The 13,545-nt window shown below is 44.7% G+C and overlaps 1 protein-coding gene across 9 annotated transcripts in view; it reads right to left on the reverse strand.

Annotated features, from left to right (window-relative positions):
• Positions 1 to 13,545, reverse strand: part of CAMTA1 (calmodulin binding transcription activator 1) — a 1,702,014-nt gene that overhangs the window by 20,503 nt on the left and 1,667,966 nt on the right. For 8 of the 9 annotated variants that reach the window (XM_040326489.1, XM_040326487.1, XM_040326491.1 and 5 more), the window contains one exon: positions 7,812 to 7,842. The exons of the other annotated variant lie outside the window; for it this stretch is intronic. In XM_040326489.1, coding sequence (XP_040182423.1) covers positions 7,812 to 7,842 — 31 coding nt within the window. The remainder of the gene's footprint in view (positions 1 to 7,811; positions 7,843 to 13,545) is intronic. 9 annotated transcript variants of the gene reach the window in all.

Consider the following 13,545-nt stretch of genomic DNA (forward strand, 5'->3'; position numbering starts at 1 on the left):
CCGACGGCGTACTAAGACATACGCCAGTCGGATCTAGCCCAGATTCAGTCGTATCTTGTTTTGTGGATACAAAACAAAGATACGACGGGGCATCTTAAAAATTACGCACCGTATCGATAGATACGCCGGCGTAATTCCTTTGTGGATCTGGCCCATTGTTTTAATGTACCGTATATTATAGAGTTTGTTATATATTATTATTTTTTTAGATCGATCATTGGCTCGAACACGCGGTTTGTTAAAAAAATAAATAACATAAAAATAATCAGATGCTGTTACGACTACTATAATATTTTGCTATATATGAAAAATATTAAGAATTATTGATAGTAAACACATTTAAAAAAAAAAATGAATAATATGACTAATTATTGATAGTAAACACATTTTTTTTAAAAATTTGAAAAATATTACTAATTATTAATAGTAAACACAATTTTTTTTTAAAATGTGAAAAATATTACTAATTATTGATAGTAAACACATTTTTAAAAAAAATTGCAAAATATTACTAATTATTGATAGTAAACACATTTTGTTTAAAAAAAAATGTGAAAAATATTACTAATTATTGATAGTAAACACATTAGGCCAGATTCACGTAGAATCGCCCTACGCTGCGGCGGCGTAGAGTATTACATTTACGTTACACTGCCGCAAGTTTTCAGCGTAAGTGCTTGATTCACAAAGCACTTGCCTGTAAACTTGCGGCGGCGTATCGTAAATCCGCCCGGCGCAAGCCCGCCTAATTCAAATGGGGCATGTATCATTTAAATTAGGCGCGTTCCCACGCCGAACGTACTGCGCATGCTCCGTCCCTAAAATTTCCCGACGTGCATTGCACTAAATGACGTCGCAAGGACGTCATTGGTTTCGACGTTAACGTAAATGGCGTCCAGCGCCATTCACGGACGACTTTCGCAAACGACGTTAAATTAAAAATTTCGACGCGGAAACGATGGCCATACTTAACATTGGCTAGACCACCTAGAGGGCAGGTTTAGTTTTACGTACAATTACTGCGACGGGCAAAGCGCACGTCGTCGTATCTCTTTTATGAATCTGGCCCATTTTTTTTTTAAATGTGAAAAATATTACTAATTATTGATAGTAAAAATTTTTTTTAAAAATGTGAAAAATATTACTATTTATTGATAGTAAACACATTTTTTTTAATGTATATTATAGAGTTTGTTATATATATATTTTAGCCTAAACATCCAAAATAGGTATTTACAATATTTAAGTATTGCATTTTTAAATAGTTTTTATATACTGAATTATTAGTATTTTAGCAGAAAATTTTGACCGATTGGGAGTCAAATCCTCAGATACAATGAAGCCAGCTACTCGGTAACATCTATTAGAACAATTGTTTATTGTTTTTTTTGCAAATTACTTTTTATTATGTTTTATGAAATACATACAACATTAAACATAATGTGGAAAATTGTTTATTGTTATATAGCAGGAAGCAGCAGTAACATGCTAATGCACTTCAGCCAAAGCCATATTCATAGCATGTATAAGGCTTTAGACGAAACGTGTTTGTATGTTACTGCTGTATCCTGCTATGTATGGCAATAAACAATTGTTCCAATAAATGTTACCTAGTAGCTGGCTTCTTTGTATTAGAAGATTACTGCTACATTTCAAAGGCATTTGGGCTGGAGCACCGCTTCCCAGCCCAGGTAATCCATGGTAGAGCATGTTTTCTTTGGGGAATTGTAAAAATATAGAGAAAATTCTGCATCCAAGTAATGTGAATATTGTAAACCCTAATAATGAATTTCTCTTATTTGGTCCCTTTTGGGCTGTTATTATACCATGGAAAGTGTTTTGTTATATCTACTTGAAAAAAAAAAAAAAAAGACCTGTTGATCTTTCCAGAAATCTTATGAGATGATAACTTCCCGTGCTTTCATTTTGTGCTGAGTTTTATCAGTTACATTGTTCTCTAAGGACTACAGAACTATACCATGCTATGTTCTGAACAATACAAGAGTCCAGCGGCGGCCTGTCCATTAGGGGTGCACGGGCACGCGGGGTGCACAGGTACGTTACACCGCCGCAAATTTTCAGCGTAAGTGCCTGATTCTCAAAGCACTTACCTGTAAACTTGCGGCGGTGTAACGTAAACCCGTCCGGCGCAAGCCCGCCCAATTCAAATGGGGCGTGTACCATTTAAATTAAGCGCGCTCCCGCGCCGGACGTTCTGCGCATGCTCCGTTCGCAATTTTCCCGACGTGTTTGTGAATCGCGACGTGCGTAACGTACTTACGCCGGGAAAAAAAAAATTCAAAAGCGACGCGGGAACGACGGCCATACATTAACATGGCTGGTGTAAAGTTAAGCAACGAAAAACATTGCTTAACTTTGCGACGGGAAAAAAATACTTGCGCCGACGTAACGAACGCGAAAACCTTCGTGGATCGCCGTAAACCCTCATTTGCATACCCGACGCTGGAATACGACGCAAACTCCCCCCAGCGGCGGCCAAAGTATTGCATCCTAAGATCCGACGGTGTAAGTCAATTACACCTGTCGGATCTTAGGGCTATCTATGCGTAACCTGATTCTATGAATCAGCCGCATAGATACGACAAGAGATACGACGGTGTATCAGGAGATACGCCGTCCTATCTCTTCTGTGAATCTGGCCCAAAGTCCTCCCACTGAGAGGTGCAATAATAATTTAATTAATTCAAAACATAATAACATTTACATTATGTTCCATTTATTACAGCCAGATCCAATTAATTGCTTGGGTGCAGACTTGGTGTTTGCTTCCTCTGAAATGTAATTAATTAGAACTGCTTATTTAGCCAAACGAATAACCTCTAGAACTGGAATGAATCAGTCGTTAGAACTGCTACCAATTGTTGAAAAGCTCATATTGCCAATTAACAAAAAAAAAAATGTAATTGCTTTCAGTAAACCGCCAATTTTAAAGGGTATGTTTACCTTTAGAACGATGCCCTTCGGCCATTCCCACCCAAACCACCGTACCATTGTAAAAACTGGTACAGCTGCACCCCGTATCCTACGTTAGTGTTGGCCAATAAGCTGGATTTTATGGTGGCTGTTTTGTAGGACAATCTGTGAAATGGTATGCTTTATCTCTTTAGGATTGTGATGACTACAAGCAGGGGAGGGCTGGCAGGGGGGGGGGGGGGGGTGCAGTGTCATATTCTGCTCCCTATCTCAGAATGCTCCGGAAGTCACGTGGCGGCGAACTGCGCATACGCAATGCGTTCCAACGCCAAATACGATGCGTTCCAGGGTATTCACGACACTACCCTTCAGTGAACCATCACAATTTATCACGGAAGTGACGTATTACCATACACAGAGCGGGGGGAGAGAGAGAGAGTCCCATTCAGAGCGAGAGAGAAATAGACATATAGACAGGGCCGGCCTTTGGGGTGTGCAAGCTGTGCGGCTGCACAGGGCGCCATGGGCAACAGGGGCGCCGTGCGGCCATCGCAGCTCGCAAAATGTGAGTCGCAGCAGGGCCGGGCGGTCGGCGCTACCACTAGGCGGATTAGGAAGGCAGCCTCCTAGGGCGCACTGCCACCTAGGGGCTCCGCTGACTCTTGCCTCACCTCTTCCTCCTCATTGTCACTCCCCAGGCTCCCGGCAGAGGATAGAGGGACCCAGGACAGCCTCTTTGTGTATGTTTAGGTGACCAGGGGGCAAAGGGTGAAGATGGGGGGGGGGGGCACCACAGGATTAGCTCGCACAGGGCGCCTGAACACCTAAGGCCGGCCCTGCATATAGAGATAGTGAGATACATTCAGAGCGAGAGAGAAATAGACATATAGAGATAGTGAGATACATTCAGAGCGAGAGAGAAATAGACATATAGAGATAGTGAGATACATTCAGAGCGAGAGAGAGATCGTGTACATGTATTATAGATAACGGAAGTAATGCACATAGGGGAGGTAATCCCCTCCCCGAGCCCCGGTTCTCTCTCAGTATCTGTATATCTGTATCCCTCTCTCGCTCTGAATGTATGTACGTATCTCTATATGTCTATTTCACTGTCGCTCTGAATGGGTCTCTCTCTGTCCCCCCCCCCCCCCCCCCCCGCTCCGTGTATGGTAATACGTCACTTCCGTGACAAATTGTGATGGGTTCACTGAAGGGTAGTGTCGCAAATCCCCTGGAACGCATCACATTTGGCGTTGGAACGCATTGCGCATGCGCAGTTCGCCGCCACGTGACTTAGGCAGCATTCTGTGATAGGGAGCAAACGGTGACACTACAGGGGCAGGGTGGAAATCTCCCCCCGGGCTGGTGACACTATGCACAGCTACCGGCCGCCACTACCAAATTATGTTATTCCTCCTATATCATTCTAATATATATATTTCACTGTTATAAAAATATAAAAAATCCCTGACTTTTTATGAAAAAAATCCCTGATTTGAGAAAAAAAAAAGCAAAAAATAAAAAAATGTAGATCAATGTAGTTCCTACAAGAAGACTCTAGGAGTCAGTGTTGCAACGGCGATTTGTATTAAATGGCGTAAGGCCGTAAGCTGTACATTAACCCTTACACACCGAAAAGAGGTTAGCACGAATGGCTTATGGAAAGGTGAAATGTATTTAATTTGCTCTCTAAGTTAAAAGTAACAGACATGGAGAAAAGGAGTTAGTTCAATTTGTTAAAGTTATTTGAATTAGGTATATAAAACATATAAAAAAATAAAAAAAATAATCTTATTTTTTTTTTTTTATATAATATACGGCAATATACAATGTAACGTAACTTCATATATTACTGGTTGCTTTGATTTACTGCGTATCACTGCTGAATATTGTATTGTTATTATACAAAGCTATCAGTTTTAGCTATACATGAATTTAAACAGCCAATGCATATTCAGTACATCCTCGGACAGCCTTGTTTAGAGTTGTATTAACTGAAAATCCCAACATTGTCTTTTTTTTTAAATGGGAAGTTTAAAATCAAGTACATTAAAGGACATTCTTTCATAGGCTTTTCAAATATACAAAGTGCTGTATGCAATAGGGAAATATTCCAATTTTGCCTATGACCACCGGGGGAGCTGTAGGCTAAAGAGTAGAAAGGAAAGCCATTGACAAAAGCGGAATTCCAGAACCACAGCTTTATTGACACAACTGCGTTCCACAAACACAGCTGTCTCCGTGATTCCCCCTTAATGGCAAACAAAATTTGAACATTTCCTCTGGTGAACAGTGGATACTTTGAGAGCAATACATGCATAAGGGACGGAGCAACTCCACACTCAACATATTTCCCCATGAGGCATGGAGTGGATCAAGGTTCTGTTCCTAGGTAGACCTTCTGCATTGCAGGGGGTTAGGGAGAATTCCCATGCTTTGGCATAGCCATGACAGACCAAGAGTCCGGCTTAAGGCCCAACTCCAATAAAGAACCAACAGAGGGTACACAGGCAGGTAGGTGTCCTCATAGCAATATATGAAGCACTTAGAGGCCTTTGAAGCTCTGCTTTTGGTCAAACTCTCCTGCTGTAAAGGCTTTGCCAGGGATAGGGAGATCTCTCCTCCCGGGGTCCTACAGTGAAATACCAGCTGGGGATTGGACCATGCCTCATGCAAATCAACGAGAAGGAAATCCATTTGGGGTGGAGCCACCCTTGAATTTCAGGCTACAAATAATTCGGTGCATTTAGTATTTAGCTGTGGACTAGATTATCACCCAAGATGATAAAGTAGGAGATAAACCAGCATGCAGTCAGAAATGGTGCTTAGCAATTATACTCTTGGAAGAGGGAATGCAGACTACTTTTACAACCATTTAAAGAGCACCTGTCAGCCAGGCACAGTGGACACAGCCATTCTCTTTTGAAAGTGCAACCATTCAATTTATTAGGAGCCAGTACACAGTGATGGAGGAGGAGGGTTTGCAGGAGGCAGTAGCGGCATTTGGAGGGGAAAACAGAAAATGTGGTCGTGTAGTGACCACCAGGAGATGTCTAAAGGGGTACTGACATGAGCAGTTTTACCCAAGCCCAGGGATGGACTGGCCATTGGGACTACAGGGAGTTTCCCGGTGGGCCGATGGCTCAGTGGGCCTGCTTCAGTGACAGCAGACCACCGCTCCCCTCCGCTCCTCTGTCTCTACCTCCTCGCAGAGCTCACCTGGGAATCAGGGAGAGGACCAGAGGAGCAGGGGGGACGACAGAGGAGCATAAGGGAGGGGACAGACAGCTGACTCGACAGCTATGGCCTGGGAGTTTCTCACTTCTGCCTAAGCATGTCCCATAAGGGGGTGCACTGAACTGATTCTTTGCCCTGGGTGAAATAATGTCTAGCTTCCCCACTGGTACTGCCTATAAGAGTACCAGTACCAGCCGTTCTACTCTAATAAAGTAGAACAGCTAGTGGCTAGTGAAGGGGGAGAGGGGGCTTGGGTGGCCCGGCCGCCATAAGAGAGACCTGTCAAAATGGGCCAGTCTGGATGAAGTCCAGGGCCAAATTTTTGTCCCAGTCCAGCCCTGCCCAAGCCTGGCACAGTTCACCCCCTTGGTCTGATTTGGTTGTGTAGTGTGAGTGCTCTGAACCTTATGGTTAAGTGTACTGTGCAAACAACCATTTGGAAGAGGTGGTCCGGGCCGGCTCTTTATCGATCCAGACCTCTGATCGATTCTGCCAAACTAGCTGCTGACAAGACCTGTGCTTGCAATCACACTGGAAAAATATAACACGCAAGGCCCAGTTGACTTCTAGCCTATCCACATTGTTGTCATTCAAGTCCTGATAAAGAAGGGGGCTCTTGAACCCCCAAAAGGTGTTGGCTACTTTTTGGATTGTCCCCCTGACTGTTTTTTTTTTAAATAAAGTTGTATCTGAATCCTCTTAGCAATGGTGTAGTGCTTCAATTTCCATTTGTGGTCTATCCAAGATAGGTCTGATCACTGTGTACAGGTCCATTTGTAGCTAGGGTTGCCAACTCATCCCTTTAAAACAGAACACGTATTAATTACACAGGTTCTGAGGCAAATTTAATGCAAATAAGGCACCAAGTGAGTTTAATTACCTCCTTAATCAGCCACAGAACCTGTGTAATTAATATGTGTTCTGTTTTAAAGGGATGAGTTGGCAACCCTATTTGTAGCCAAGATACAAGAAAAATGGCCGCACGCTGCACTAGATCCTGTCTGGAATACGGCTGGCACCGATGTGGAAAGGCTGGCTGGTGCTTTTTAACTTTTCCATTCGTAGATCTTGCGTGAAAACCTAAAGTTTGTAAAATAAATCAACAGCAGGCTGTATTATTAAGGTCAACAAGCAAAATGTTTAATGGTTGATTATCATTGCAAACTGAGAGGCAGATTTATAAAAGCTGGAGCAAAAAAAAGAAACAGCAGCAACCGGAGCAGATTTTCAGGAGATTAAAAAAAATGACAGCTGAAATCTGGTTGGTTGCTGACAGAAACACCTCCAGCTTTATAAATGCCCCCCCCCCCCCCCTTGGCTGTGCGCTTTGGGTTGGCAGAAAAAACGGCCACCAAGTTTGGAGTCCAGTTCCTGCCACCACTTTTCTAAGCATGCCGGTGATGGTTCGATAAGGGCCCATGGACGCAGTTCATGCAAGTTTTGGCATACCCATGTGCTACCGTCAGGATTTCTCGGATCAGAAAATGCAATAGAAATGGCTTCTATTGTTTCTGGTATCATTGGATGGAAGTGTATTTCTTGCAGACAAGTCTTGGCTACAGCCTCATGCAAGCAGGCACAAAGCAACGGGTTAGGGACGCAGAAAAGAGATTCCAACTTGCAGAGACTAAACTCACCCTTTTGAACAGTCTATGGTCCACCAGAGGGCTTTAGATAGCAAAACAATAGCAAACGGCTATTAGGCAGCTGAAAGAAAACTCATACATACAGTACTTCTTCCACAGTGCATCATTTCATTGCGGCGTTATATGGTAATGCTGGGTTATTTTGGCAAAATTTCACACATACATTGGGGGACATGTATCAAATTCCGACTTACCACAAGGCGTAGCTGAACAGCAGCAGTGAGACAGTTGATGAGACAGATAAGTTCAAACTTCAGGTCCCACTCAGTAGAGGTATATGGACTTTTTTAATAAACCCACTGACTCCCCATAGAGAGAAACGGACCATAGAACAGACTAGGGGTGTAAGAAAACCATTAGCTTCTGTCCGGTGTGTACCCGTGCCACCGGGGCCTGCAGATGCCTAGGAGCGCCAATGCGCATGCCCGTGCGCAGCGGACTGCGTGCACGCACAGGCGCGCATCCCTAACGCCGATTGGCGCCAGATGGCCTACTTAAGGAAGTGCCCTGACCGTTGCTGTTTGGTCTTCAGCTGTTCCTTGATATCCTGAATCCTGCCTGATACCCATCGCTGAACCTGGCTTGCCTTGACCTTGCTTCTGTTCTGACTACTGGTTCCTGATTCCGGCTTCCCATTTGACCCTGCTTCTGCCTGCTGTCTTGTACCCTGCTGCCCGCCTGCTACCGAACCCAGCTATCCTTGAGACTCTGCTCCCTGTTTGGCTCCATACTACCATCCGCGTGTCTGCCACTATGGTCTTGCGACCTGCTGCAATTTCTTGCTGCAAGCCTCCCAGGAACTCTACACCACCTGACGTTCCAGTGCCCCTGTCCCCTATCCTCTTCAACCCCTGATGATCCATGGTGCACAGCTGCCTATCCTGATCTGATGCTTCTCCTGCTTCTCCAAAGTCGCACCCTCTGCTACAGGTGTCCGGGTCTACTTCTGCAGGCACTCGTGTTTCTCCTGTCCCTCGGTTTCCTCTGTTCCACTCCCAGCGGGACCAGGGCTGGAGATACAAGAGAGGCCGACCTCGTCATTTCAGTCTCCCTTCAGGTAGATGACAAGGGATGTCTTTTTTTATGTTTTATTGTAACCTTGAATTTGGCTGGGGTGAGGGGAGCATGGGATACCCTAAAACTGGTGAACTGAACTCTCTGAGGACTCTTCTCTCTCTAAATTGCACCAAAGAGTCCCACACGACTCTCTGCTGCCATGTGACTATGACTTCCTTCCTGGAACTAAGAGCTGCACATAGTCAGTACTCAGGAGGTCCCGTACTCAGGAGGTCCCGTACTCAGGTTGTTTTGCTCACAATACCACAGAATCATCGGTTGCCTCCTTCCGATATCCACCGGGGCACTCTTCAGTAAGGGAGACACAGACTCATACCACCATAGGACAGTTGGACACTTTTCCCCCAACTTCCTCCTGGCACTCTCCAGTTAGCTTCTCCAGACCCAAACTGACTCCAAGACCATGCCTTGCGTATAGGCCCCCAGCTGGGACCTCAATGTCGTCTAAATGGCACCTCCAGTAATTAGAATTGCCACCTTTTCTTCAAGCCAAACCTAAACACTTTAGCGTCCTGGGACATCTTTGGGTGCCCCAAGGAGAGTATTAAAGTGGTGTGCATAGCGTGCTGCAGTGAACAGTGGGTGTGGCCAAATTGCTCTTGCTGACATAATCTACTTGCCACCAGGCTGACGCCCGCAGCTCCCAGAGGGTAATAGATTTATGTGTAACCATCTTGGTTACTTGGAGAGCAACAGCCTGGTTTGAATAATGTGTCTGAGTTTTAGTATGTCTGAAACCCGGACACAAAAAGCTGGACAGGTGGCAACCCTACCAGTAATCCTGACCTTGGGGACTCCTTTGGCTGGACTGGATCCAGGAACTCTCTGCCCCCTCTGCCTTAGACTATTTATGGGCTCCCCAGCCACCTGCTGGGCACACTTCCACAGGTATTAGCTGAAGTCGCATAAATATTCCGGCTGCTCACATTGTTCTTCCTCCCACTATAATTCTACAATCCTGTAGAATACAGAAGGAAGCAATCAGAGCAGTAGCCAGTAAGACACCAAGCAGGCCAGAACATCCAGCCCCTGCATTGATGCCCATGTTACTGTAATAACATGTGTTAAGAGAATCTAAAGGGTCTTACTATGCTTCTGCTGGCTGGAGACTGGCTTTTCTACTCACGTACTCGGGCTGTGGCTGCTTTAGAAGGAACATGACCTGTAAGACATTGAGCATCTGAAATCTGGTTGATTTTAACAGAAAGCTCCATTGGGCTTTCAGCTTCATTTATCATTTCCACCTTTAGCTGCTCTAAAATAGCCCTGCAACAGAATAAAATCTACCCATGACTGCTTCTTCATTGTGCGCTCGTTAAGAGCAAAAATCTGTCATAAATCTGTCTCAGTTGGTTGCCAAGGACTACAGACGCAGTGGTTTCAAACACATCAAATTGGGTCCAGATACTTTGCAAAATAAAAGGGCAGCCTTATTCCCTTCTTGATAAATGTCCCCCATTGTCTTTAAAAGGGTCTATTTATGTAAAACAAAAACCAAAAAAAATCACATAGCAATTTGCCCACTGACAGCAACAGGCCATTTCTTGTGCTGGTTGAATGCTTTTCATTGATTTAAAATAGAAAATACCACATTTGACCACTAAGTGATGATAAGCATGATAGGAAATGATACCTAACGCCATCTAGTGGACAAATATGGTAACTTCCATGTATTTGCCCTCATTCACAAGAAAGGAATACATATGCACTTTCAATAATTGCTATGCAACTTTTTTTTTTTTAAATAAATACACACTTAAATGTTATGTGGTAATATTAGATTACATCATCACAAACTGACACATTAATTATTTCCACCATGCTTCATCATTCAGTTGAGCTGTTACACTGTAATTCTGCATTAAATACCTCTTATACCCCTTTATATGACCCTGCTTCACTCAGCAAATGAAAATGCAAGTGAACATACAATATACAAAATAGTCACATTTTATGTTTATTATCTCAAGTATTATCAATAAACACATGAAAAGAGAGATCACAGATTCATATTTTAGCTCTCGTCACTTGCTTGATATGAGAATAGACCTGTTACAACACTCCTCACTTTAAACTGAGCATGCAAGGAGAAAATCCACCAGCAGAGGTCACCTTTGTTGGTAAAGTCAGTAGATCCAGAGATACACTATATTGTCAAAAGTATTGGGACGCCTGCCTTCGCACACGCACATGTAGGTAGATTCACGTACTTTGGCCTAACTTTAGGGCGGCCTAGCCTAGCCTTTTTAGGCTACACCGCCGTAAATTAGTTAGGCTAGTAGTGATTCACAAACCACTTACCTGCTAATCTACGGCGGTGTAGCCTAAAACGAGCGGGCGTAAGGGCGCCTAATTCAAATTGCTTGGAGGGGGGCGTGTTGTATGGAAATGAGGCTTGACCTCACGTTTTTTGACATTTTTTGACACTGCGCATGCGCCGGGCGACTACATTTTCCAGTGCGCATTGCGGCTAAGTACGCTGTACGGGCCTATTGATTTTGACGTGTACGTAAACGACGTAAATCCCGATTCGCGGACGACTTGCGCAAACGACGTATAAAATTTGAATCTCGCGGCGGGAACGGCGTCCATACTTAAAATTGTTATTCCACCTCATAGGTGGAATAACTTTAGGCGGCCTATCCCTTACGGAAACGACGTAATGCGAAGGTGTAGGCCTGGCGTTCGTTCGTGAATCGGCGTATCCCCTCATTTACATAATCTACGCCGGCCGCAATGGAAGCGCCATCTAGCGGCCAACAGAAACATTGCAAGCTAAGATAGAACGGCGCAAGCCGGCCTATCTTAGCTTTGTTTAAGTGTATCTCTGTTTGAGAATACACTTAAACAAACGCCGGCGTAGATTCAGAGTTAGGTCGGCTTATCTACTGATAAGCCGGCCTAACTCTTTGTGAATCTACCTAATGAACTTTAATGTCTTATAGCTAGATTCAGGTAGAGTTAGGTCGGCGTATCGGTAGATACGCCGACCTAACTCTGAATCTGCGCCGACCTAAGTTTAAGTGTATTCTCAAACTTAACCACTTACCCCCCGGACCATATTGCTGCCCAAAGACCAGAGTACTTTTTGCGATTCGGGACTGCGTCGCTTTAACAGACAATTGCGCGGTCGTGCGACGTGGCTCCCAAACAAAATTGGCGTCCTTTTTTTCCCACAAATAGAGCTTTCTTTTGGTGGTATTTGATCACCTCTGCGGTTTTTATTTTTTGCGCTATAAACAAAAATAGAACGACAATTTTGAAAAAAATGAATATTTTTTACTTTTTGCTGTAATAAATATCCCCCAAAAATATATAAAAAAACATTTTTTTTCCTCAGTTTAGGCCGATACGTATTCTTCTACATATTTTTCGTAAAAAAAAATCGCAATAAGCGTTTATTGATTGGTTTGCGCAAAAGTTATAGCGTTTACAAAATAGGGGGTATTTTTATGGCATTTTTATTAATATTTTTTTTACTAGTAATGGCGGCGATCAGCGATTTTTTTTTTGGTATTGCGACATTATGGCGGACACTTCGGACATTTTTGACACATTTTTGGGACCATTGGCATTTTTATAGCGATCAGTGCTATAAAAATGCATTAGATTACTATAAAAATGCCACTGGCAGTGAAGGGGTTAACACTAGGGGGCGGGGAAGGGGTTAAGTATGCCTGGGTGTGTTCTTACTGTGGGGGGGGGGGTGGCCTCACTAGGGGAAACACTGATCCTCGGTTCATACAGTGTATGAACCGAAGAAAAGCATTTCCCCTGCTGACAGGAACGAGAGCTGTGTGTTTACACACACAGCTCCCGTTCCCCGCTCTGTACCGAGCGATCGCGTGTGCCCGGCGGCGATCGCGCCCGCCGGGCACACGCACGGGAGTCGGGGGCGAGCGGGGGGCGCGTGCGCGCGCCTCCGGCGGCGCGCGTGCGCCCCTAGTGGCGGCTAAAGGGTAGGACGTCATAATACGTGATCTCGCCTAGGAGAGCCACCTTGTGGACGTATTATGACGGTGCGGCGACGGCAAGTAGTTAAGGGAGCTGTGGTGGCTCAACGCGATTGGCACTGTGCTGACAAGCCATTCACCTCTGCAGCTAGAGGTTCGGATCCCGGTCTCGGCTTCATGTGAATTGAGTTTGGTGGTCTCAGCCCGGCTCCCGGTGGGTGTGCTATGCAAGGTAAGCCTGTGCTTAGTATGCCCACCCCCCTCCCACAAAAACCACCACACCTACACACGCACTCTAAATTGGGTTAACACACGCACTTTGACCACGCGGTCTCTAAAAGAGAGGGGAAGGACTAATGGGGCTGGTTGAGCTGGCTAATCCTCTCACTCCCTTATAGTCCCTCTGCCCCGTTGGGCTTCAAAGCGGAGCAGGTAGGGCGGGCTGTGTGGGAGGACCCCCTCACGCACCCGCCATTGCCACCCGGGGCATGGAGAAAGATGGCAGATTGCCTCTGGGGGAGGCCTGCCTACTCCCAACTCCTGCAGTCCGGCTCCTCTCTCGAGTACACGCACAAAATACACTTTAAAAAAAAAAGAAAAAAAAAAAAAAAAAAACAGAGATACACTTAAACCTATCTAAGATACGACGGCTTGCGCCGTCCTATCTTAGGGTGCAATATTTAGGCTGGCTGCTA

Source organism: Rana temporaria, chromosome 10, assembly GCF_905171775.1.
Source record: "Rana temporaria chromosome 10, aRanTem1.1, whole genome shotgun sequence".
NCBI classification, from domain to species: Eukaryota; Metazoa; Chordata; class Amphibia; order Anura; family Ranidae; genus Rana; species Rana temporaria.